Here is a 27490-nt window from a genome sequence, read left to right on the forward strand (position 1 = left end):
CGCGCCGCGGCCCCGATCAGGAAGTGAATTTGAAGAAAATAAGAGACTGTGGAGGTAGAATGACATAGAGGGGGAGAGGTGGGAGAGAAGCAAACGGAGAAAGAAGAGACTAAACGGAGGGAGGGAACGACCCTGTTTCTGGATCCGTACTGAGCTATTTCCCTCTAGGATATATTGCACCGCCAAAAAATGCTCATAAAAGAATTGTAAGTACCCATGTGTGGAGGGGTGTGTGTGTGGGGCTGTGCGTGCGAGAGAGGAGAGTGTGTGTGAGTCTGTGTGTGTGTGTGTGTGTGTGTGTGTGCGCGCGCGTTTATCCGTCTGGTTTCGCAGCGCTGACATTGTGGCCAGTCGCCCGAGAGTGGAATTACAAGAGTGCAGCCAGGGTTGTGTCGACATCCCATCTCGCCGACTCTCGCGCCCGTCATGGTTTTTCATCCACTCGACACTGCGTCACTTTGAGCGTTTATTGAATAAATCGAGAGATTCTGTGCTGGGGCAAGAGCATCGTCTGTAATTTGCCTCAGCAGCCGGCTTGCAGGCATGGCTTTGCCCTTCACATTTGCATCATAAGCCTGTAAGGGGTGGTGGTGGGAGGGAGGGATGGGGGGGCTCTCACTGTAGCAAATAACACCATTGCCCTTACTCTGGTGGTAAAATGACGGATGTGCGAGAGGAGCGATGCTGAGGGAGGGATGGTGAGGTTGGTGCTGGTTGGTGCGCGGCGTCGCGAGGTAAGCCAGCCGCGCCGTGCCAGTATCCATCCCCCACTAAGCCGCTGTGGCCATGTTATTGATGCGCGGTGAAGGTGAAACCACTGATGGAACATTCCGGCATTTACCTCCGCTCTGGAGGAATGGAGGTAGAGAGGCAGGATACGTAGAAGGTCCCTGCGTGGAGGGATGCACCACCGGAGGGGCGGTGAGGAGGGTGAGGAGGGGTGTCCATGGTAAGAAAAAAAAAAGAAAAGGAAAAAAAAGAAAGGCAAATGTCGAGGCTTGGAAGCACCGGTCCTCACGCACACCGGCTCGGCTTTTCTTTAGAAATTGACAGCTGAGCAGAGAAGAGCCTGACAAGAGAATGAAAAAAGAGCCTGTGCATGCAACGGAAGAGAACTGGGATTCTGGGGAAAAAAAAAAAATACCCCACCACATTGCTTTTGCAGGCCTCAATATATGGCATGGATATACTGACTGAGGCCTGCCCAGGACCAGCCATGATTGCCTGTGTGGTTTTATTTGCCTTTAGGAGCTGATGACCCACCTTTAGGAATTTCATCAGTGCCAGATCCAGTGGAGAGTTTTAGTGTCACATGATGGTTTAAAGGCTGATTCAGAGGCTTTCCCTCCCTTTGCTAAAATAAAATAAAAATCTGGGTGAAACACTAAGCCCTTGTATTTTTATCTTTCTAAATTATTTATTCTCTGGTATGAAATGGTCCAACTTAAAGATGCTGAAAATGAGCTGTTGCCATCATCAGAACAAAAGTATCAGCAAGTGTCGGTTCTGTCTAGTTTGAATGGGCCGGCACGTGTCAACATATGATTCATTTCTTGATTTCTCTCCACAAGTATTTAATCAATAAATGGCCCAGGACAAAATGCTCAGGATCACAATGATGGCTCGGCTAAAGATGTGAAGTGATTAGGGAGAGTCTGGGCCTCAGCAGGCTGCCTGGAAATTAATTAAATCGGTCACGATTAAATGCTGAACCCACTTGCACACTGTCAACACACACTCGCATAGGCTGGCACGCGTGCATCCACCACCCACATACACACACACACACACACATACACCTAGATGTTGTCACGTGGGGACAGGGGACACTGAGTTTACCAGTGTCCTCATATGATGCAGACAAATGAACAAGTCCCCTCCTGCTGCTAAGAGAAACCATGCCTGTTCACCTGAACTACTGACTCTAATCGCTCCTGGTCACTTTTTTTTTTATCTCTCTCTCTCTCAGAATATTTCAACAGGCTGTGGCAGGTGCAGGCCATTAACAGGGGCCTGCAATATACTACTACACATCCTCTGATGAGAGGAAGGGAATACAAGCAGTCACTGAGAATGACAGAAGGAGAAGGTGAGAAGACAGAATAGATGAGAAATGCAGGAGAGAGAAGGAGAAGGGTGTTTGTTTTCTGAAGCAACACTAAGATATCTGATCTTCCTGTCAAGACCTTCAAGACCAAGGAGATTTACACAGAGTGAGAGAGAGAAGGAGAAGTGACACTACACTGTGTTTTACGCCAACTAAAATTCCACCGCAAAATTCAATTTCAGTGTTTTTTTCCCCTCCTATTAATCTATACCAAAGACTACCACCTATTTTGGTAGACCTCAGCTGTGTGAAAAATGCAGTGAATAATTTATGTAGTTATAGTAAGGTGTTGGAATATTTTCAGTATGAGTTGAACACTATTTTTCACTGCCACTACTTTCCTTTGCAGCATCTGGTATGCCATCCAAAGTCTGGCTTACTAGACTCAACCCAGATTACATTCAGAGGCAAGTGGGATACAGGATTACATGAATTTGGGCATACACCATACAGTTACAAAGCAAAAAACAACGATGCATACGTGTTTAACATGTGGGAGTGAGAGACATGAGTTCCAGCAAAAAAATAAAAAGAGAAATTACAAATAAACCCAGGAATTATAACAAAGAATTTCCAATTTTCCATTAAAAAGCCGTGTTTACAAAAAAAAAACTTTTTGTGCTTTCTGAGAAAATAAGGTAAACAAACCATTATTTTTAATACCTAAATTAATATACTTGTCAACAAATAGTGATAATAACAGCAATTCTTCATTCTATTGTACTGTTTTCCTTTGGCATGTTTGGTTGTTTCCCTTCGCCACTGTTTGCCACAAAGGATTTGTTTGATTTTTTTTTATTATATGCCATTGTACTTACCATAAAGATAGATTATATTTACCTGTTGATGTACAAGCAATGTTCAGAGGAAATGTTTATTAGGCTGATTTTAGATCAAAACAGCAGAGCTCCCTTAAACCCTGTCAAACTAAACACTTACCTCATTTGAGTGCACTTAACTGTAGAAATGGAAGAATAAGGAGATCCTTGGTCCTACCTTTTGAATTAAAGATAAATGTGTCAAATTACTCAGTTATATGTTTAGTGTATGGGTAGGTTGTCACGCATACATGAAGAAGAATGGCTGGCATGTTAGTTGGTGATGAAAGAGAAAATAATATAATATATAATGTAATATATTTCATTTTGCAACTCTGTTCAATGATGCAGATGAAAGAAATTTTCATATTAACAAATATTCAACCGTGAAATCAAAATTCTTCTGTCACCATCCACTGGCAATTTTGATCCCTATTCGTCACTTTTGACTTGCCGGTTTTTGTCTTTGCTCATGTGCACCATGCCTCCCCCATGCTGGCCTAGTATTCAGTGTATTTCCCATTCTGATTTGTGCACCAGTTCAGTTTGGTACAGGTCAGCATGCTGGCATGCAAACACATTTGCCTCTGGCTCTTTTTTAAAGGGTGCTGGCATGGATTTCATCATCACGTTGGCCATGCGCAACCTGTGCAGCAGTTTCCTCATTTGCTCAATTGTAAGCAAATCTGAAAATGCACAAGAAAAAGATGTCCAAAAAACAAACCAGCAGGGACAGAAAACTAGAAGATGCTGTTTGTATTGGTTGATATGAATAAATATATATTTTTAAACCCTAATTGATCTTCAAAAGCTTCACTGTACATGCTTTTCATTGCCATCCTGCTTTGTAATTATAGATACTAGCATTCACACCTGGGAACCTGCCTACAAGCACTGGCCACTGTCCCCCCAGCAGAGAGTGTGGACAAAGCCAACAGTTTCCCTGTTTGTTGCTAATGGTTACATGGTGCTATAATTGATACATCTGTGCATTCCTCTCAAGCATAAAAAGGAAAACAGCTGCTCAGTATTCCAGAAAACAAGAAGGTGCTGATACTGCACCTTAGCCAGGCCCATTCCTGATGAAGTCCTATCAAATATCAAATTAAAAATCAATATGTGTCTGAAACAGGACTTTTCATTGTGTAAAATCACATCATCTGTTGCTAATCGTTACAAACATTTTGAGAACTGCTGACATTAAGAATCAGACTGAAAAAAAAAAAAAAACAGGCCCTACATCTCACATCTCTTTGTTTTATTGATCTTTGATCTTGGCTGCAGAGAAAATCAGCTTACACTTTTTCTGCTTCTGCAAATTTAGTCACTGGACGTCACTGAGAGACACTGAGGAAAAGGGCAGCCAAATGTACATTTCTGGCTGCGTAATCACCTCCACTAAACACCCCTGTTAGATTGTTTTTTATTCTGTCTGTCAGCAGATATCTCAAAAACCCATGAATGGATTTGTATGAAATTGGGTAAACAGAGATCGGTCCCAGACATTATTAGATTTTTCAGTTATTGTTTTTAGCCATAACTATGAGACCAACACATGGATTCCAAAGTCTAAGGGCCTACTCACATTAGGCCCAGTTACTCCGTATCGCGCTGAAGCATGAATGCCCCCCTCCTTACTCCCCCGCTGGCCTGCACTCACATTACCCCAAGCCCAACCGTACTGAAGCAGGGTTGCCTCTGGTACGTACGTCATCATGTTGAAATACGACACGCATGGTCCGACGTCATCATAAATCGACTTTTGTTTATATACGGTTGCAGCAGCACAACGGACAACGACACAGACGACAAGGTTGATTATTGGTTGCGTGAGGCGGCGATTCACAGTTAATCGCGCTGTGCGCATAAAGCGATTTTGCGGGGGCAGGAGGAAACATGGGAGGGACGGTTGCATGATTTACGTCATATACACGTTTGTGCGCTACGTGCATGATCGTGGATGTGCTCGTGCATGAACGCCCATACCGTGCAGAAGCACACCTCCTCCAACCGTGCCAGAGCGGAGGAAGTGTACTGTGCTTCAGCACGGAACGGAGCGATCACACTAATCAAATAATCCGGATTTTGGGGTCAGACGTGCTTGGGCACGGCACGAATGGGCTAATGTGAGTAGGCCCTAAGGTAACTTAAATAAGTATAGGAATCCTTTTTTTGTCATAACAGCAAGTAGGAGAAAAGGAAAAAAAAACCAAACAGTTGTTTTCAGCTTCTCTACATAAACATAATTTGCCTGATTTACATTTCCATCACCTTATCTGCTCCCTCGTTCTGGGACACTGAAGTAGGTTCACCATGTTTCTCTTGTGCGAGTCTTAGCGCAGTGTTAGAAATGACACATCGTCTTGTCTTCAGAGCAGCAAAGAATAGATCTGCTTTTCTCTCCTGATGACTCAGTGTCACTGTGGCAGCAGAAAATATGTTAATTCCATAGTTAAGTGTTTTTTTTTTTTTTTTCCCAATTTGGATTCCAAAATAAATTTTATCATCTAATGAATAGTGTAAAAAAAAAAAAACGGATAATGTGTCGCAGTATTTGGAGTTAGTGGCCTGTAGTGTGGCCTTTGTTTAGCAGGAGGTTAAAAAAATAATTTAACTGCAGTAAGTAGTGAAGTGTTTTATCTAAAAGCCTGATGAGTTTATCGCAACACTCAGGAGGATGTCTGGACCACAGAAGCTTGAACTTTGATGTTTATCTCATATTAACTCCTTATAACAAAAAACTTTTGTCTCAGCTGTGCCCCGTCTTTGTAGCCTTGTGAATGTCTGATGATGTTCAAAACTGTAAAGGGTTAAATGTGTCCTCCAACTGTAGGGTTTGTCTCTTCTCTCTTCTAACCTTTTGAGTTCACTGATAAAATGATCATAGCCAGCTAATGTGCAATGGATTGCACATTGTCACTGAGAGATATGAATATAGTAAGGTAATTATTATAGATTTGTTTGCTTACATGGGGCCACAAGGTCAAGTCAATAACATTGCTAAAGTTTACAAAAGCATATTGAAGCAAAATCAATCTGCTGAAAGCAAATTTGCATCCATTAGAGAAACCTGATAGACAGCAGGTTTGTCAGCATGACAGTTTAGATGTAGCAGGAGTGGAGATTTAAAACAACTGTAATTGACTGCAGACAGTAATCACATTATAGATGCATTTTGAAAAAGGTGGTCAACTGTTGGATATAGTATAATTTTTTAAAACAATGGTGGCCATAGGATGGAATTGTTAGTCTAAATATGAGTAAAACTGGCCATCAAACTAACATATTCTGCAGATTTTGGAAGTAAAGTAAGCCAGAGGTAACTGAAAATAGCCAGTCGCTAACTAAATTGAGATTTAATATACTGTATGCAGCTTTAAGCAGGCTTATTAGTAATGACGACCTAGTTATGTTTTTTGATGTAACCCTCCCAACTGTATGAGCTTTTAATAAAAGAAAGCAAATGTTGAAAATGCTGTGATCTGGAGATTCGTTTGAGACACTGACCGTTCTTCAGAGAAAACTTTGTTTGCAGTTTATATGGAGTTAACACTATTGTAATAAGGTTAACTTTTTTTAACCATTGGGACCACATATTTGATAAATATTACTTGATTATTGTCAAATAGATAATAAAGCGGTGACCTTTTGATGTGTGCAATATTACATCATCCATTTTTTGACCAAATATCATTGTTTATTCAAAGCACAGCAAACAAAATGAGAGAGGGTTTTCAGACTTTGGCACAGTGATCAGCTTTAATGGTAGGTACTGTATGTCTGTCTTGATGGCGTAATCTTTTGCTTTCACAGAAACTGAGCACTGAATTAGACTGACGTGCATGAGCTGACTAGAGCAAACTCACACAGGAAATAGTAACCATGAACACATGAAGGAATATTTCTATTTATGAGCCAGCCATGACACAGTTCCGATCAAAAGACTCCAAAAGATACTGAAAGACAAAAATCCCAACTTGTTATGGCACTGAGTGTGATGGGTGGTAAATAACCCACACAGATGTCAGTATGAACTCAGTACAACATGTCCAATTTCCTTACCAGCAACATTTAGCTTCTCATTCAGGGACTGACCAGGACCAAACCTGCTCAGTTTCAAATTCAAACCAGCAGGTGGATGTAAAACAGGCTGCGGTCAGGAGCGACAGTGGGTGGATTGCTTGTTTTCTTATGAATAATTATTTTAAAGTAACTTCCTTCTTGTTTCTCCTTCTTTTCCAGTCGAGTGATCCTTCCCATCTCTGTGGAGGAGGTAAGTTTCAGTTCAGTGTAACTCAGTATTTCTGTGTGTGTGTGTGTGTGTGTGTGTGTGTGTGTGTGTGTGTGTGTGTGTGTGTGTGTGTGTGTGTGTGTGTGTGTATGTGTGTGCATGTGTGTGCATGTGTGTGCACACATGTTTGCTAAAATAGCTTAAGGCTCAGCTTTTATTATCTGACTCTTTGGTGCACTTTATTCAGAAAAGTAAAGAGCAAGTGCCAGCCATTACTAAAATTGTTCTTTTTTTGTGTAGGCCACTGGACTTTTGTGTTTGTGTTTATTTTTTATTTGTGCGTGCGTGCGTGCGTGTGTGTGTGTGTGTGTGTGTGTCTGTGTGTATCAGTGCACAAATACAAATACTCAAATGTGTCCTCTAACACATTTAGAGGACACAATCTGGGGTCCAGGGACTCCCAGGGCTCCATGATGGGGGTCCATGGGGTCCCCAGAAAAATAAGAAATATTTTAATTTCACTATGACTAGAAGTTAGCCCAATGAGAGACTATATAAGAGTGACTATTCAGTTCATAACACTCTTCATTATTAATCTGCCAGTCTCCAGTATAGACAGTTATGGAATAACTAAATCTTATCAGATGGGGATTCCTGAGACTACATTTAATCAAATATGGGTCTGATGGGTATTAGTTTGGGGCTTGTTGAACCCTTGAGAACCACTGCTCTAACACATACTGATATTTCTTCTTTTGAGATGTGTGTTATGCTACATATTCTCTGTGTGCAAAGAGTAAAACTGCAGCAGTGACCAGTGGCAGAAAAGCTCTTGTTATCTCAGTATCTGTATATTAAACAGTGCTCCAATCTGGAAGATCAGTCACTGAATCAATACAGTCAGCAAAGTCTTCCAGTGTCCTCCTTCCCTCCCGCTCTCTTCTCTTTCTGTGTCACTCTGTTCCATGTTATCCTCATTTCTGTTGCAGTTTGTCATTCTATTCGTTGGGTGCCCAGTCCTGCATTGCAAATGAGTTACCTGAAACTACTTCCATGGCTCCCTGTGTTGCCCACCACCCCCGCAGTCTCTCTCATTTTTCGTGCTTATTCGTGTTCATCGGGTTGAAGTGAAACTGAGGCATGCACAGGAACAGGCATTTGACAAAAGCAAAGGAGACTAAGACAACATTTCGAATTGTTTGAGTGTCTATCCAAGCACCGAATTCACAAAACACTGTATGAGAAACATTTTCGGACACTGGGACATGTAACTTTATCTGCAAACAAAGCGCTGCATTCTGAGGTGGACTGTTTGATTGAGCTAACACTGAATAAATACTAAAAGAAAATTAGTAGACTAAACTGTTACCCACACAAAGCCCACAGAGACAGTTGAGTAAAACACATGTGGGCCCTTTGCCCTTGGACGAGTCCCGGCAGAGCTTTGTCTTCCTCTGTTCTGTTCTGTTCTGTTCTGTTCTGGTGCATTCACTCATGTGAACTCACCACCAAGAGCCAAAGACACACAGGTTTTCATTCCAGCCAAACACAATATGGCATTTGATTTCAGCAGTTTGCACAACATCAAGCCAGAGAACATGTAACTAAGAAGTGAAATCAGGAGGTGCAGTGTTTGGCTGGAATGGAAACCTGCTTAGTCTCGCTTCCCCTCCCCTCCTTTTGAACATGACGAGGCATTTCTGCTCAAAATAAAGACTAAACGAATTAAAAGTGAGTTGAAAAAATATGCACCATATTGTGTGGCTCAGACTGTAAAATTAATCAGCAGCAGAAAACAAACAAACAAGGCCAGACCGGCTTGCTGTATCTTGCTAGAACTTTTTTTTTTAATGGTTTGTTTTGCTTTTTTCCGTCATTCTTCTCTACAATTGGTTCAGTTAGTTAGATTAAGGTGAGCTCATTGTAAAGTACTGTAAGACATACTGAAGTTGAAGAGCTACCGTATACAAGTAAATGAAGTTGAAGCTGAACATAACATGACAATAGATGTGTTGGACGATACACACAGAGACGTTTGTGCAGATTGTAATTCTTTTTCTAAGCGTGTACTGAAGAGCACAGAAAAGGTCATCAGCTTCAGAAACAGTAACTCCTTATCCTCGAAGAAAGCCGTCTTCCCGGGTTGTCTTGGCGTGAATGAGCTCCTCAAGAGCACAAGCACAGATAAAGCCTTTTAACATTGGGCTTGATGTTGGACCATCAGTTAAGTCACACAGGTGTTGAGTTTATCAGCTGTTTCCACTGAGTTTACACCACAGCGCCGTTTCGCCATGATGCATCGTGCTCGCATTGAAGCTCGGGGCTGCCCATTTGTTCTCGTCAGCTCAGTGACCATTTTCTCCCGGCAATAACCTTCTGACATCCGTATTCATCCTCCAACCTTGCATTATTTTTGGAATTATACTCTAATCAATAGAGATGCCAAATAGTCAGGATACAAGAACACAATAAAGAGTATTGAGAAGCACTCAAAGGCTGTATATCAAAGGCAAGAATGCCAAGGCGATGTTTGGGTCCTTGTAGAGAGGTCAAAATAAGAAAGGGCCAAAGTATTTCATGCTCTCTGCAGAAGCTGCCTGAAGATTGGGGAACAAGAACAGGTTCACTTATTTATGCTTTGTGGTCACTTCTTTGGAAGAGTTCTTGTATTTTTCTGTTGATGACAAGACAGATTTCTATGGCTGTGCTACTCAAAACTAGACAGTACCCCCTTCCACTTACTTTGTTTTGGTCTTTTTTTTTTTTTTTTAGCCCACTATTTATTCCATTTTGTGAAGGTTTTCAGTTGATCTGTCTTGTGGGCAAAGTTGTGGAGACCCATGTCATTTAGGTTTTTGAAACAATCATTCATTTATAATCTGTTTTCTCTAGACCCCTTGTAATAACATGGTTTTTGTTTTGTTTTTTGGCTCCCTAGGAAGTTGTTTCTGAATGACATGCAAAATGGGATCAAGTTACACAAAATTTAAGTCTCGTTCCAGCCATTTTTGAAGCCCCTAAAAATAATCTCTGCTCATCCGAATTTATAATTTTTTTGCAAGATTATACGTGTAACTCTAAATATTGCCCTCATTAAAATGTGCAGATCTATGAGTATGCTAATAGTCCCTGGCTCATAACCAGAGCTCTGTTCACTGAACACGGAAGTATTGTTTGCAGCAGTCACAAAAATTGTGCCATATTTGAAAATCTAACCGTGAAAGAAACTTTTTTTCAGTGAATATTCCAAATCTATCATTTGATAATCTAACATGATTTTTTTTTTTTTTTTTTTTTTTTTTTCAGTGAATCTCTCGGTTACACTAACATTGTTCATGTGAAGCCGCTGTTTTGAGTTGGTATTGCCGTTTTTGGAAAATAAAACACTGGTGTGGGAAAGCTCTGAATTCACTGACAGCGACCGGCAGAGCTGGTGCTAATTTTATGAACAGCACCACCACGTCAGTTGACGGTCTGTCAGATTTGTGACGCACCAAATGTAGCTGGCCTGAGGTGCGTCTGAATCTCACATTTTAGAGAACAGACAGACACCTCCACCTTCGGTAGAGGAGTGACAAACTTTGCACAGATACAAGTCAGTACAGTCAAGGTCAGACATTTTAGGGGGCATAAATATAAGAAACACACATTTTTCAGTAGAGGGGGGCTTTTTAGCAGCAGTCAGGACTCTCCTACATCAGTGTAAGGCATAAATAGTAATGACCACAAGCAGTGGAGAGTATATAAAGCTATCGATTAGTCTCTTTGAACAGAGGTTTTACTTGCTCATTGGGGGGCAGTGTTTGAATGGGACTCTTGCAGCTGTTGAGGCTTTGTGGTCAAACTTGTTGGATCAAACTCCCTTCCTTTAATTGTTTAGCGAATACCATTTTTAACTTCAAGAGGATTTTGTCATTTTACTATTATTGTGAAAGTCTACATGCCTGTTTTAGCCGGACATGGGTTCATTCCACAAGGCACTGTTGAATTTTGTTTATCCAAAACTCTAACCCTGGAGGCCTTGCTATATCTGGACTCCACTCATTCAGCTGGGAATTGCCAGACCTGCAGCTGGCTCCTGCCCATATTTGACTTTCCCCATTTCTATGTCACTCTGTCATTCTCCCTGGCTAGGGTGCCCACACCAGAACTGACATGGTCACAATTTTTCCTTATTTGCAAAACATCACAGCATCCATGTTGAGTAAAAGTGTATAATTTTAACTATGGCACTGTTCATCTTTGTCTTTCTGCGTTTTCTTCGGTTTGCTGTGGAAGAATATCACTTTGAAAGCACACAAAATGAAAAGTAGAAATCTATAGTCATTTTTATGATGGTCCTCGTTTATCAAGCTACATATGAACACTTTTTGCACTGATTTTTGAAGTAGTTTCCATTTTGCTCAATATGCATCAGGTCACTCAAATCAACTTAAATGTTAAACATCATCTTAAACCCTCCTTGTATTGGCTTTTCACTGTGTCTGACATGTTCATTTATGCATTCTTCTTATTTTTGTATTCCATTATGCTGTGTATTTATTTCTCTATTTTTCTTATTGCTCTCATTTCACAATTTATTTTGCTGTTTATGTCTAGCGCTGTCTGTTTCCCAGAGCTGTGTCTCTGTTTCTTCCCCATTTTGTATGACATTTGTGGCTTTGTGTTCTCTAAAGTTGGCTTTGCTTTGACTTGATTTGTAAGGAATTTATTGTCTTGGACATTAACGTCTTAAGGTTTCACTGGGTACTTTAGCTCTGTTCGAGAGCTGATGGTTTGAATCAAACATTCACATAACATTGAATGTAATGATCATTTTCTCATTCACTTTTTTATATTTGGTAAGTGCAGCTCTGTAGACATTTTTCACAGAGCACTGAAATGAATTCACCAAGGACAGATGACCCTTGGGACCTATGAGTCACACTGTACTTCCACCCACCTGGCTACCCAGTGGAAAGCTTAACCAGTAATACACCTGCAGCCTAAAGGTGAGGGAAGACAGCTTGTTACTAGAAGGTCATTGATTTGAAGTCTGGGACTAGCTGGGACAACCTGGGCTGGAAAAAGTAACACTCGCCAGTCCCTCAGTCACTATTGTTAAGTGATCTTTGAGGAGGACATTTGACCCCCAGTTGCTCAGTAGAGCTGCCCTGTGCCCAGCAGAAGGATACTGTGGTTGTCACCTTCCACGTACAACCGTGAAGCACAGTTGAGTATTGAAATCACAATCTTGATCAGCAAAACCACTCCTGAATAAAAGAAATAAAAACACATTGCACCCTACCAGCAAAAATTTCTGCAAAGCACAGGGCATTGTGCTTTTTGGGATAGTAGCTGCATATACGCTTAGGAACTTTTAAAAATAATTGAGTGAGCATAGCTTTAATACCAGTGATGGTAATGTAAGCAGAATTCTCTGTTGGTCTCTTTAGGAATCGTCTGTCTGGTCCAGATTTCTAAAAGGTGTAAGCACTGAACTATTACAGACCCAAAGATTTGCCAGAAGATACAAAAAAGCTAAGCCTCCTATTTCCCCTTTTTTCTACTTTCCATCCTCTGAGCCAAAGCAGCTTTTAGTCCTCATGTTCGGTCTCAATCATAATGCAGCATTGATTGTGAATATGAAGAAACTACCAAGCTGGGATAGCAGAGGCAGCATAGCAGGAACACTGTCACCTGCTGGTCTGATCCTGGAATTATCAATGACTCATTTTAGTCCAACAGTCTCAGATCCCATAATATTGAGTAAGAGCACATTAGAGAGGGTGAAGGGTCAAAACACTGAACCACAGAGGTGAGGGGGTGCATTTAATCACTTTCTAAGCCCCTTGGAGAAATGTTTTGTACAACACAGTTTTTGGGTGCGACATTTACAAAACAGGGCCATACACATTTTCAAATTAGGTGCCTTCTCATTGCAAAATAGTGTTTTTCAGATTTATCATTATTTATTTACTACAGAGAAATACTCAGAATGAGTAGTGAATGTGACACTAAATGAGGCATTTAGTGTCACATTCACTTTGATTCAGTGATTTCAAGGCTCCTCTGAGAGGAAGTGTATTGGCTGACTACCGGGGGAAGTTGTTGTTTTGTTACATCTTGTGTAACCTATGAAACGGACATGAAGTTGTAGAGGGTGGTGTGTTTTACATTAAGGCCCAGTGTTGGTATTTGTTTAATAGTGTGTTTTGGTTTGTAGGGAATAACTGTAATATCCATGTGCATAAGCTTAACATAATAGGTCCTACTGTGTGTGTGTGTGTGTGTGTGTGTGTGTGAGAGAGAGAGAGAAAGAGAGAGAGAGAGAGAGAGAGAGATTGTGTGTAGATGCCTGCATGTGTAAATGCCATCCAAGCTGTGTGCAGATTTTATATAGTGGATTAGAAGTGATTAGGGAATGAAAGGAGCTGTTGTCCTGTGTTAAAACATTTAGAATGCACACCCGGGAGCAGAAAGACAGGCGAGGAGGGCAAGGGAAGGATGACAAGAGAGGGAAGTGGGCAGGACATGACAGAGGCGTTGTGTTAAAAAAAGAAAAAAGAGTAAAAGGTGATCCTTAAACCGCTTGATTGAAGAAGCGGGCAGGGGAGCATAAAGAGATTGTGGGAGAGATTATGAGGATGCAGGAAAGAGGAAAGGAGAAGGTGGTGATCAGCAAAGGGATCAGAAGAAGTAGATCAGTAATCCACACGACACAGCTGATTGTCTCATGAGATTGAAAAAGATGAACGGATGAATGAGCGCGACTAGCGACAAGTGTAAGCTCACTCACCTCCAAGACATGAGGCACTATTGACATGCACATGCATAAAGGGACACCTTAAGGGAATCTGTTCCACATGTTTTCCTATCTCTGTCCAACCTGCTTTTTCTCTGTCTCAGTACCAGGTCGGCCAGCTGTATTCTGTGGCCGAGGCCAGTAAGAATGAGACGGGCGGAGGAGAGGGGGTGGAGGTGCTGAAGAATGAGCCCTACGAGAAAGATGGAGAGAAGGGACAGTACACACACAAAATTTATCATTTGCAGAGGTGAGCAGGAATTCCAGCAGCACTTTCACGTGAAATGCTACTGCAAGGGTCAGGAGAGCCCAAAGTAATGGGCCCGGGCTTTTTTGTGGACATGCAGCTTGATAAATTAAGCTCGCTTTAGTGCTAAATTACACACATACAGTGCACCTGGTGGTAATTGGCCGAGGACATGCTCTTTCTTCACTCTCCTCCCCTGTAGTAAAGTGCCGTCATTCGTCAGAATGCTGGCTCCAGCATCGGCTCTCAACATCCACGAGAAGGCCTGGAATGCATATCCATACTGTCGCACAGGTAGCAATCACACACACACATACACACAATGTCACACCAGTACTCATTATATACAGTGGTCCCTCGTTTATCGCGGGATCCGTTCTAAAAATAACCCACAAGTAGTCAGCTTTATTTTTTACAATTATTATAGATGCTTTAATGCTGTAAAACCACTCACTACACACTTTATACACTTTTCTCAGACAGGCATTAACATTTTCTCACTTTTCTCTCTTGTTTAAACACTCTCAAAGTTCAAACCTTCGTAGAAAAATAAGTTCAGTATTATAGAATGAACGCATTCTGTACTGTACAGGAGACACGGCACAGAGGAGATTGATTGACAATGGTCTACAGTCCCTTAACCAATCAGGACGCAGAACACAATGCGCTGTAAAAAAAAAAAAAAAAAAAAAAAAAAAAAAAACATGCAAAATTGCACTAAAAAAAATCCGCGAAACTGCGAGGCCGCGAAAGGTGAACCGCGTTATAGCGAGGGACCACTGTACGCCACATCCTGTTTCAGAGCTTTGTTGGGAGAACTGATGGTACGAGTAATTTGCTTAGTTCTTTTATTGCTTTTATTCGTTTTATTTAAAGCTTCTCACGTTTGTAATCAAACCTGTAATCAAAACAATATTAACTCTGTGCTCAACCCACTGAGCTTCAACAGTGGTAGTTGGAGATGGGATGATGCATAAATTAAAAATCATGATTATCGTAACCATAATATATTGGTGTATTGGCGTTTTCGTTGGTCTGTAATATTGCAGTATGTATTAACATGCCTCAAAAGTTACATGATTACTAATACACACTGAAGTCGTTTCAGCGTGTTTTATATTGAAAATAGCAACTGAAATTATCAGCACAATGAACCAATAACACAACAGTACCATAAAACGAAAAATGTATAACCAATTAAAAACAATTTTTATGATAGTTAAAATTTGAAAAGATGTAACCAAGGGTCATCACGGTTTATAGTAAAACCAGTGGTTGTTCTGTTCCTAGTAGCAGTAATATTAATTGCAGTAACAATTGTATAATTGTTGTTAATAACAGTTGTTAATTTAATAGCAAATAGCTAACTGAAAACTGAAGTTTGCTGTAAAAATGTTTATTGGATTATGGCTTGCCACATCTAATCTTGTGTATTAATAAATGCTGATGCTATGCTATTTAGTTTCAGCACTTAAGTACCAAAATAGTGTGGGTACAATTGACCCAAATTACTTAGAGGTCACATAGATGGTGCTGCCTCAGTTTTTTCTCTGGGCATCTCTCTCTCTCTCTCTCTCTCTCTCTCTCTCTCTCACCTTGAAGGAGTTGAATAATTTACTGTATGTCCAGGGAGAAGAGAAGTGCAGTTACTGGAGCCTTACAAGCTGAGATTACACACTCTGCCAGACAGGCATCTCTCATGTTATAACACACACAGGCACAGACGCCACATACACAGATTCACAAACACACATACATGCCCACAAATTGACCAGGAACTTCCGTACAGCTTTTGATGATTGCCCTTGGCCTCAGCGCGTGGTCTAATACTTGTAACACCATTAATTCTCTCAAATCCTCCTGGCATGTATTAAATATTTTGTCTTTCTGTCTTTCTCTTTTCTCTGGTGCTCCCTTTCATCTCACTCTGCAGTTATCACTGTAAGTATCGCTGCCTCTTTTGTAAATACAATTTCATGAACAGTACATTGACATACAAGGACACACCAAGCCTTGATGCATGTAGAGGGATACCTCTTCCCTGCAGCCGAAAGTTGAGAAAGAAATCCGATCTACTCCAGTGAAATATGAGCAACAGGGATAGACAGACCCCGTTACTTTCTGTGTGTGTGTGTGTGTGTGTGTGTGTGTGTGTGTGTGTGTCTGCATGTACAGTATGTCTTTATTCATGTGTTGATGCACGTATGTGTGCGATGACAAAAGACTTAATATTTTATATTGCAGTGTAAGGGTTTGCAATTGGATTCATGTCTGTGTTTAAATGTGTTTTCACTCACGATTATTATTCTCTTGTGTGCAGAATGAGTATATGAAAGATAACTTCCTGATCAAGATTGAGACATGGCACAAACCTGACATGGGACACCTCGAAAATGTAATTAGCAACCACTGTGATGAGATGAGCCTGTGTGTGTGTGTGTGTGTGTGTGTGTGTGTGCCTGCCTGTCAGGGCAAGGAATTCCTTTTGTTTTTTCTGAGGCTAGTTTTGGACCCCTTCATCTATTTTTGAGGAACATTTTGGTTCCTTTTCTGTGGACATTTATTGGACTATGAAATAACAGATTTGCTTTAGATATTAGCAAATGAACATTCAGTTGGTGCCACTAGGATTTGTTTTATTTTAAATTATTTACAGGCCAAACGTCCTACTTTTTTCCACGGCTGGAAACTGGTGACACTCCTTACAGAATGAGGTGATGCCAGTTACACCAAGTGTCCTTATCCAACTCATCGTTCTTTTCTCAGAGGCCCACAAGGCAAAGTATTAGGGCTGAACAGTTAATTGAAATATTATCAAAATAGATTAGTGCCCTATCGAGATTGCAAGGAGCAGCAATTTTTGATAAAGGTAAAATGTGACACAGTGCTGTTATAAATATAAAGTATTGTGCTGCTACAGAGATTTCCTGGCCTGCAAAGTTTCCTCTCCAGATGTAGGAAAACATGTTTGTTGGGTGCAGACTCCAGCAAAAATCACATCGTCATCAGTTTGATATTTTTTTTCAGTGACAATTAAAAATAATGATGCAAAAACAAACATTCCCACTAAATGATGAATCATATCGCAATTGTTACATCCATCAAAATAACTGCAATGAGGTTTTTTTTTTTTTTTTTTTTATCATTCAGCTCTATGCAGTGGTCACATAAATAAGTTAAATATGTGACACTGATTAAAATGTGAACAGGGTGAAATGCAAAAAAGAAAAAAAGGATTCTGCTAAATATCCTGGTCTTTTGTTTTTTTGCCCCTTCCTTTTAACTCAACCTTTATACATTTTCAAAGGCATTTTGCCCTGATCCCAAGCTCATTTCTGACCTGGGTGTGCATGTGTCCATTGTATGCATGTCTCTATTGTACGTTCAGCCTGTGTCTAACTGTGCTGTATGGTTTCTTGTTCTGCCCCCACAGGTACATGGACTGGATGCAGAAACCTGGAAGAAAGTGGATGTAGTCTACATTGATATTGCGGACAGGAGCCAAGTGGAGCCTAAGGTGAACATTTTTAGCTTGAGATACATAGAGATACAGTTACAGTGCTCAGTTCTCTTATTACTGTTCATGTCTTTCTCATGTCACTTTGCCGTCGTTGTTCATGCTTTTTTCTTGTCTGTCTCTTCAGGACTACAAGCCAGAGGAGGATCCTTCCAAGTTCAAGTCAGTGAAGACAGGTCGAGGCCCTCTAGGACCAGACTGGAAGGTACAGTGGCTTATTAGAAATGTTGCTGTAGTTTATTATAAAACGTATAGCGCCAGTCCCCTGGTCTGATTGGCATAGACACCTCTGAAGCCATTGTAAAGAGAAACACACACCTGCATAACTGTTAACTTAAATATTAATGTGCAAACTGAAAATCACCAGTCACTGATGATACTTGTTGCTTAGCAACTATGAGTTTACCACTGTTCAAAAACCTGGCAAAAGAGAAACATTTTATTATATAACTGATTAAAAATGAAATATTTATTTAACATACTGAGCCTTCTCTCTCCCACTGTTTTGTAAAAATGCCGAACAACCCTTCTTAGCCATTCAAAGATCAGTGCCTTGTAGGTTATTCTCCAGTTCTATACATACATAAATTGTTGCCACATTTCTCATTCCTTTATCTCCATTAATTAGTGCTGATGTTATGAATGCACTTGCAGAAGGAGCTTCCTAAGAAGACAGACTGCCCACACATGTGTGCCTACAAGCTGGTCACTGTCAAATTCAAGTGGTGGGGCCTGCAAAATAAAGTGGAGAACTTCATCCAAAAGGTTTGCTTACTGTCTGGGAACTTGTCCTGTGTGCTGCGTTATGGTCATCATAGCTCATGGTTGGTTCAGCTGTTGATGAATAAGGATGAGTTACAAGAACACTGTCAAACAGACATCGGCCTTGTAGAAAATTACTGTGTGTAATATTCTTCTCTCTGGTCCTAGACAATATTTCAGTCATGTAAGTGTTAGTGGCTGCTGCACCACTGTCTCATATCCTGAGCATGAAATGCTGCCAGTGTAGGGTAATAGTGGAAAAGTACTGCTCACACTCATGCTTTACACATGGGCTGCTTTAGCCCCTGGTGGACAAATTGGGTAATGCAGGATGGAATTATCTTCCATCTCTGATATTCTGTGTGAGTTTATTATTGACAATAACAAGTGTGAATATTCAGTTTTATTTTACATATGTATTTATCCAGTTTTATCATAATCATAGTTTGACCTTTTATTCTCTTTTGTTGTTTCTCAGCAAGAGAAGCGTTTGTTCACTAATTTCCACCGTCAGCTTTTCTGCTGGATCGATAAGTGGATTGAGTTGAACATGGAAGACATTCGTCGTATGGAAGAAGAGACACGCAAGGAGTTAGATGAGGTAGGCAAAGATAAACTGCGGAGGATGAGGAAGAGGAAGCCAGAGAGACTTGAACAATTCTTGCAGATCTGATTTTCTATTCACAAATCAGGAAACTGACAACTTTTTAGTACAGCTATTGAGTCCTGAACCACTTAAGCAGTATGTGCCTGAATATGCTCACACACTATTTTTTAATCAGCTATTGTGTATAAAACATTACTTATGTTTCGTTGTGTTTTTGTGTGTTTGTTTTGTGTATCTCAGATGAGAGTTAAGGACCCAGTAAAAGGGATGGTGGCTCTAGAGGACTGAGGTTGTGTCGGATGGTGAATGCTGCTGCTCATCAGGTAAAATCCCATTTTGTATGTAAAAAATTATAACCATGAAGTACCTCCTTCTGTTTTATGGGAAACCATGGATACATGCTTATGTAGCTGTTAATATTAGAAGGGTGTTGGGAGTCATGCAGTTTATAAAAAGTAAAAACAAAAATCCTTATATAATAAGCTTGGATGCTGTGAAAGCTTTCGAATTGAACAGCATCATCTTTTTAAAGTTCTTCACAAATATTAATTTCCTGATGTTTTCATAAACTGGATTAAATTCATTTATTCTGATCCAAAGTCAGCCATCATAGTGAATGTGTCAGTGTTACCCATCTTTTCTATGAACAGAGGGACAAGGCAAGGCTGTGCCCTGTCACCACCTCTGTCCGCCCTTGTTATAGAAGCTGTGGCTGAAGCCATTAGAACACAAGAGCCATCCAGACTAGGGGATGTGCACATAATAATGATGTTAAACTTAGTGAGGAAATTAATGAATTTAGTAGTTTTTCAGGTTATAAGATTAATTATGGGAAATGTGTGGCTCTGCCAATGGGTGGGTTAAGAGAACGTAGTCCAAACTTTTCAACTTAACAGATTAAATACCTTGGAATTTTTGTGTTGAAGGATCTTATAAAGTACCTGTAATACAGTGCCTGCAATAAAGACGATGAAAAAATACTTAGAAAGATGGTCTACTCTTCAATTTCAATGGCTGGGCTCAGTGCTGTAATTAAAATAAATGTATTCCCTTGAATTTTGTATCCTATTCAAAGGATATCAGCTCATATTCCAACTAAATACCTCAGATGCCCCCAAATGAGGCATATGAGACATTGTGGGAATAAAGACTCTTAAGACTAAATATGCTGACTTAGAAAAGAAATATTGTGAACCATTATTAATGTCTGACTTGCCATTCATAGAGGCACTTTAAAGGATGATAAAAGGTAATTTCTCAGGTAAAAACATATTAACCTCTTGGAGGAGGACAGATCTGTATGCGTTATATTATTGTCAACATCTGCAGTAATCTTGTCACATGTTGGTTTGTAGTGAAGCTGTTTTATATTTATGAATGTCTGCCTTTAGGTGAGTGGGGGTGGGTGGGAGAGGGGCACGTAACGTAATTGTTTGTGTATGAAATTTTGTTTGAAATATTGTCAACCTGAGTTATGCTGTCTTTCTGTTATGCAAATTGATTTAAAATTTTAAAAGAAATAAAAAATAATATGCACCGTGCTTACAAATTTATACCATATTAATGACCCTCTCAAAGTCATAATTACAAGTGGGACATTTGGAAATATTAAGGACACTCGAGTTTCTGAGATGTAGTGTTTCATGATATTCTACTTTGGCAGCACAATATCTACTCGCGATTCTCCTAAGACGCAGAAGGCAGCTTTAAGTATTTGGTCTTTGTAGATATAGAAAACAGACCAAAGAAACACCTTCCTAACACTGTCCACGTTTGATTATTTCACATTGCTGTCGTTACCCAATATTTCCAACTGCAGCACTTGAATGCCTATCAAGTTGGAAGCTCGTACTTCCCACATCGGATGTATGAGCTTCCGACATGCACTATTAATTGCAGGCATCGTGAACAAGGCGGTGTGATACATATACAGAAACGCGGTCAGTGCCAGTACTGGGAGATGTTGGCACTCATCAGAACGCCTCTCAGCCTCTCAAAATCTCAAAATGTGAGATTGGAACTGACTGATATAATTGACATTCTTTCCCCTTTACTCTCTCTCTCTATCTCTCTCTCTCTCTCTCTCTCTCCCTCCAGATCAGACCAGTATACCCAGACACCAGCGGATTCACATCCTCCTTCTGTTCCAACTGACACAACATCTGACCAGCTGGTCCAAACCCTCTCTCCTTGGTACAATTTGGTTTTCAGGGACCTGGACCCAGTAAAGTCCCAGTTCAGCTGATCTACTCCTGCCATCCCAAACCCCAGCCCCTTCTCCTTTTTTCCCATCCAGTCCTGCCATCTTACCAACTGCTCTGAAGCCTCCAGTAGCAACACTATAGATCCTGTAAGATGTCAGTCTCTCTCTCTCTCTCTCCTTATCTCTCTCTCTCTCTCTCTCTCTCTCTCTCTCTCTCCCTCTCTCTCTCTCTCTCCAAACCATTCTAAACTACAGAGACTAGTGTAATTTATCTCTGCAATTTAGGATTTATTTCTATTTAAGATATCCCACAGGTGTATATATATGGTATATATTGGGGAGCTGAGTAATTGTACCAAGATATATATAAATATATATATATAAACAGGGTTTTTAAAATGATTTTGTCTGTAAGTTTGTCTGTGGATGTTTATTTTTTCCAGACCAAGCTGTATCTGCTCAGTGTTGCATTTTGATCTTGTGACTCTTCTGTTTGTTTTTGCTTTCTTTCTTTCTTTCTTTCTTTCATTCTTTCTTTCTTTCTTTCTTTCTTTTTTTTTTTTGATTTGTCATAGTTACTAAGTATTACACCTCCCTCTTTCCATTCTTATCATGCCTCATGCAGCGTTTCCTTTTGTTACTCAAATCAAACTGCAACTCCACAAACCACAGCCGTGATGTTGGGATTGTTTTGAGAGTGTTAGTAATGACCAATCTTGTTTATGCTGTACCCTTGACCTACCAGATAGGTTACTTTCCTAGTATTTCCCCAACGTGTTAATTAAGGCATCCCGTGGCTTTCTTGCTGCTTTTTTGGTTTGCGTATGTTTGAGTGTGTGTGTGTGTGTGTGTGTGTGTGTGTGTGTGTGTGTTTGTGTGTGTAGTGTCGGCCATGTTGATTTCCAGGCATATCATCTTTGTATTCCTCCACCAGACCATTCCTCCCTCCATCAAATCAGCTCCTTGGTTTATTCAGAGCGTTCAAACAGACTGCTTGAAAGCGCTGTGATTGTGAATCACATCTCAGTTCAAATACACGCAGAGAGTCTGCAAGGATAGAGCTAAAAACTTAGTACACTAAATGGATAGACAGCGATAACAGCCATAAATGAGTGTAAGTTTTTTGTATCTGTGGCAGTCTTTAAATCTACAGACTCTTCATGTCTTTACAGTTGTGTATGTAGTTATTAGCACCATAATTTGAACAGCGACAGCCAGCATGGACAGACCGCTCCTCCTTTTGGCTCTAGTTGGATAAATTGTTCTTCAGAGGCTACAGCTGAACTGTGTTGAAATTATCTTCATCTGTTCTTGCCCTATAGCCCATTCTTTCACCTCCGATGGATAAACGGTCTTATCCAGCAATAGCAATAACTACCATGACACTTTATTGTTGCAAGTCTATCCTGCTTGACTGTTTGTTTCCAACCTGAGAGCGGTTTTAAAATAGAGCCCAAGCTGAAGGTCAAGGGTGGATAAAGGTGTTGGATATTAATTATTCATAAACTGATTATTTGGTCTCTGTTTGGACAGGGTGGTTTTTCTCCTGTTAAACTTTGAAGTCTGTTTTTTTTTTTTTTTTTTTTTTTTTTCATTTTTTTTAGGTAATAGTGTGGCGTGTCAGTATATGCATGAGTGTACGTGTGTTTGATGTAGCGTGTCTGTGAAGTGATCTGATGCTGGCTGGGTAAGGCAGTGTAGGAGGAAGTGATTTAGCAAGAGGAGTGATAGCTGCAGGCTCTGCAATGAGGCACGATGTTGACGTCCGTTTGCCCTCCTTTGTACTAAATTGCCTTTACCCTCTGTTCCATCCTTTCCTTACTTCTCCTCCTCCTCCATATTTTTTAACCACTTGAACACATTTAAAGAGCAAGCAACAGATAATTTGACCAGAGAGCAATGCCACGCGATTAGTTTAGGGCACCGCTAGTCAGGTTTTCATGGCCTAAAATCACATCAAAACAATGAGATGATTAAGTTGATGATCATTTTCTTATCTCTCTCAACTTTGCTGAAGTTCTCATCCAAAGGTCACAGCAAGTGTGGCCAGTGGAGAAAGCTACATTAGCTGCTGGAGTTTGACGAATACGAGTTTTTGACAGCCCATAAGTATACTGGTGAGCAGATATTTTTTAATTATCATTAAATTTGGTAATATTCATTCCACTGATGATGATGATGATGATAGTACTACGACTACTACTACCTACTAACAACAACAACAACAATAATGTAATAATAATAATAATAATTTAAACTATTTAATGTTTCTCCACTAAATCTGATTTCTGGCAAAGTGGAAAACACCTCTGAAATAGCATTTACATCAGTGGGATACAAAACTATAATTAGTATTATTTCAATAATCATAATCATGCATGTTTGTGTGGAATCCAGTCAACATGCTGCTGAAGTTTAACTTCCAGCTAAGGTTTCTCCACGGGGAATCAGCGTGGTATTGGTGAGTTGTAAAATGAACCTGAAAGTGGACAATATGATTGACAGATATCCAGTTTTTAATGAAAGGCCGTAGTCATTATGGGTCTAATCCAAGCAGCTGCTGTACTTTCTCCACTATCAGATCTTTTCTCAGATGGGAGCAGAATCTAACTTTTGCAGGTTATAGCACCAAAAGTGAATTTCTTGTTGAATTTCAGTCTGATTATGGAATTTTACATGAATCTGACGTCGCGTAGGCGAATTCCATTTAGCCCAAAAAATAATCAACAATCTCCATATCTGTTACTTATTTATTTATTTGTAACGAGTATTGTATTTATTTTATTTATTTCACCCAAGGTTCCCTCCGTTACACTGAGAAGAGGTTTGTTTTGAGTGCAGCAGTGACTTGTCTTCAAGGACATCAGCCACCATCTATCAGTGAATTTAGCAAAATTCTTAATAATGCAGATGTTGATTTCCGTATATTCAGGGTAAGCACTATAAATGAAAGGATACATTTTGCTGTATTCCATCCATTGGATCTGCTTATTGCTTAACAAATCTCGCTAGTGTTAGTGAACTGGCCGGCTAGAGCCAGTCCTCTGTGTGTTTGCCCATCTTCATGATGTCACACGGTGAAACTGATGATTAAATTTATTTTATAGACCATTGTCCCAGTTTAAGGTCACATTGGAGCACTGTTCTCGAACCAAGATGAGCTTCTGCATTTATGTGATCCATCCTAAGGACAAGCACAGTAGTCATTACAAAATGAAAAACCGCTCTGCCAATTACTGGCATCTATTCAGGCATCATAGTTTTAGCCCTGCTTCAGTGAAACATCCAGCAAATCAACAGTGGTGATATTTGTTTAAATAATAGGAGAATTATATGCATTCTTTGGCCTTTTTCATTATTTTCTATAGCTGTGACACCAAGTGTAAAAACCATTGTTTGCAAGCCATTTTCTGTTGCCTCCTCTTTAAACAAAACGCTGGCCATGGAAGCCGAACCGCTCCACCTCCCTCTCTCTCTTTTTCTCTCTCTCTGACCATCAAGCATCTCACTCAGTGTCTGTGATGACATGGGCTACCAACTGAACCATGGAGATTTGTGGATGTACTGTATGTATTGATATTGTAAATAGTATATAAATTAATGTAGATGAACACATATATATAGATCAGACTGTCCTGCCAAACCTTACAGCACACCCTCTTGGCGCTCGGCGCTCCAATCCCATCGCTAAACCTTAGGCGTTACACAGTCCAACATTGAGAGAGTTGCTTTCAGCGAGGTACAAATGTGAGGAAACGCAGACTTGGCTCAAGTTATAGAACAGTAGTTATGCTGACATGAAAGCTTTGAGTAGAACTTAGCAATATTGTGAGCTTTGATCTAAGAATGACATTCCTATGAAGGGTTACAATGTTGTGGCTCTGTAAAATATTTGTGGATGCTCATCCATATAGTTGTGTGGAACTACCCAGATACACTTTTCTGAGGTGATTTGCTGTGGGGTTTGTAGATTTTAGATTTTCTGCTCATTCAGAAGAATAGAAAAAAAAAAAGCAAAAGCCCCATAACCTCCTCACAACTCCCTCTCCTGATGTCCGCCCCTCGCTGAGACCCCGTCTCCTTGGCAGGACAGTGTATAAATATATTTTTGTTCTGGATGTTGTTGTACCTCTTGTCGTCAGTCTCTGAACTACGCTCACTTCTCTCACGGAAAAGGAACATAATGGCAGCTTGGGTCAGTTCATTGATCCACATAAGTAGCTGATGGTGTCGGCCCAGAGTTGAGCCTCGGTTCACGTTGGATTTTGTCCTCCTACAGTAAAGTGAAATGAATCTACATTTGGGTGCAGCTTCCACCTGGTGCTCAAGGGTTGGGGTTTATAGCTAGAAGGCAGGCAAAAGCAATTAGGCAGACATGCTTGTTCAAAAACTCACTGACAGTGCAGTCGGTCAGTTTTAAGAGCCTGAAGATACCTTTACAAACTTTGTGAGAGATCATGGTTTAAAAGAGACAATCTCATAGATATCTCGTCGTTAGATTCCTTAATTTATAATCAGAATATGAAACCAAACGATTCCAGAACCCCGAACTGTTTTCAGATCTCTCTCTCTCTCTTTCTCTCTCTCTCTCTCTCTCTCTCTTTCTCTCTCTCTCTCTCTCCTGTTGACTTGTCTCCTGTTTTTCTTTCTTTTATTGTGAATTTGTGCCTTTTTGTCATCTTATCTTCCAATAACACTACTGTACATTGGAGAAGTAAAGAAATGAATAAAAAGAAGCAAAGCAACTGTACATTAGCCTTGTGAGTGTTTTATCATGTATCTAATGTCAGAGTCTTTTGATTCAAAACTGCCTTTTGTTTCATGAGTCTTCACTCTGCTGCAGCCTCAAGGCCGTCTCACCAAAACACTGAGACTCCTTGCCTAATAAAACAACGTCACAAGGCTCCTATGGTCAAACATAAAAAAAGACATCTCAAAAGGGATCTGTGTTTATCATATTTAGTAATGGTCAAATACTGTAGAGACACATTATGGAAATATGTTCATATAAATATACATTCAAATATTTTCAGTGTTAAAGCAGCCCACTGGTGGATCTGGTGGCTTGTCAGTTCAAGACCTTACATATTTAAATCTACCACTGAGATTTAAAAAAAACAAAAAAAACAAAAAACACATTCCAATACAAAAGACTGGCAAATATTGGGGGTGAATGTTGGTACACAGAGAAAGCAGATCCTACAACTATTACCACTACTTCTGCCACTACACATGTATACACACACATTGTAGGATTGGCAAAATTAATCAGGCTTTGGATGGCATAAAGATTACTTTAAACCCTGATTATGGGGCGAGAGAGGGGCGGTGGGAGAGAGCTGAACATTTTGTGAGATGTGGATGGCACTCTGGGCCACTACACTCTCAGCATGTGTGTTTCAGAGTGTTTTTCTCTACCATTATGGCCCCAAATGGATGTGTTAAAGGTTAAATAAGCTTAGTGTAAGTTGTTTAGCTTATGTGTAAAATAAAATGGTTGGTTTACAGAGGACAAGATTTTCTGGATTTGTGCTTAGTGTGCAGAGAAGTTAAAGAGTTAAAATCCTACTAAGGTCCTACTTGAAATCCTATTTTTGTTTTTGTTTTGTTTTTACTCTCATAGCTAAATTAAAAATAACATGTCACTGAAATAGCATGTCACTGAAATATCACTAGTGGTTCATTCTTGCTTGACAAAGTAAGAGGATGGAAACCCTCTAAAGTGAAATGGCCCTCTGAAGAGGTAAGGTTTTAATTAATGGCTATTCAAAACAATAGAATAGGGTTCAGTTCCATCCACTTCAGCAATATTAGCAGTTCTTGTGTTTAACCTTTACTACATTTAACTTTTGGAAAAGCAAATAAATCACAGGCTACAAATCGTTGATGACTGATGGCAGAAGTCTACAATTATATACTAATCTGGAACCCATGGCATCATTAGGACAGGCAGCATGTTGGTTCTGTTCATGCATTATATGGCTGAAGAAATGTGCTCTGCCAGATGGGAGGCAACATCATGAGTATAGGAGCCGAGCTATACTGTAAGTGTACATTCTTCAACATCATGGGACACCTGACATGCTTTTCTGCCCCTTTCTATGTTGCATGCAAAATAGTTGTGAAGTGTATAAACCTTTTTGTGTGAACATAATTGAACCTCAAGGTACTGACAATAAAATGTCCATGCAGATGCAAGAAATGCTTTGAACTG

The 27490-nt window shown here is 40.1% G+C and overlaps 1 protein-coding gene across 1 annotated transcript; it reads left to right on the top strand.

Annotated features, from left to right (window-relative positions):
- On the top strand, positions 1 to 26026 carry pitpnab (phosphatidylinositol transfer protein, alpha b). Its single transcript, XM_030068680.1, has 12 exons — positions 1 to 206; positions 7168 to 7198; positions 14045 to 14190; positions 14390 to 14481; positions 16121 to 16128; positions 16508 to 16582; positions 17621 to 17704; positions 17832 to 17909; positions 18359 to 18469; positions 18945 to 19067; positions 19314 to 19396; positions 21171 to 26026. Exons 1-11 carry the CDS (start codon positions 190 to 192, stop codon positions 19359 to 19361), a joined length of 813 nt encoding a protein of 270 aa, XP_029924540.1. The 5' UTR covers positions 1 to 189; the 3' UTR covers positions 19362 to 19396; positions 21171 to 26026.
- The last annotated feature ends 1464 nt before the right edge of the window (positions 26027 to 27490 follow it).

The sequence above is a fragment of the Myripristis murdjan genome, chromosome 14, assembly GCF_902150065.1.
Source record: "Myripristis murdjan chromosome 14, fMyrMur1.1, whole genome shotgun sequence".
NCBI lineage: Eukaryota > Metazoa > Chordata > Actinopteri > Holocentriformes > Holocentridae > Myripristis > Myripristis murdjan.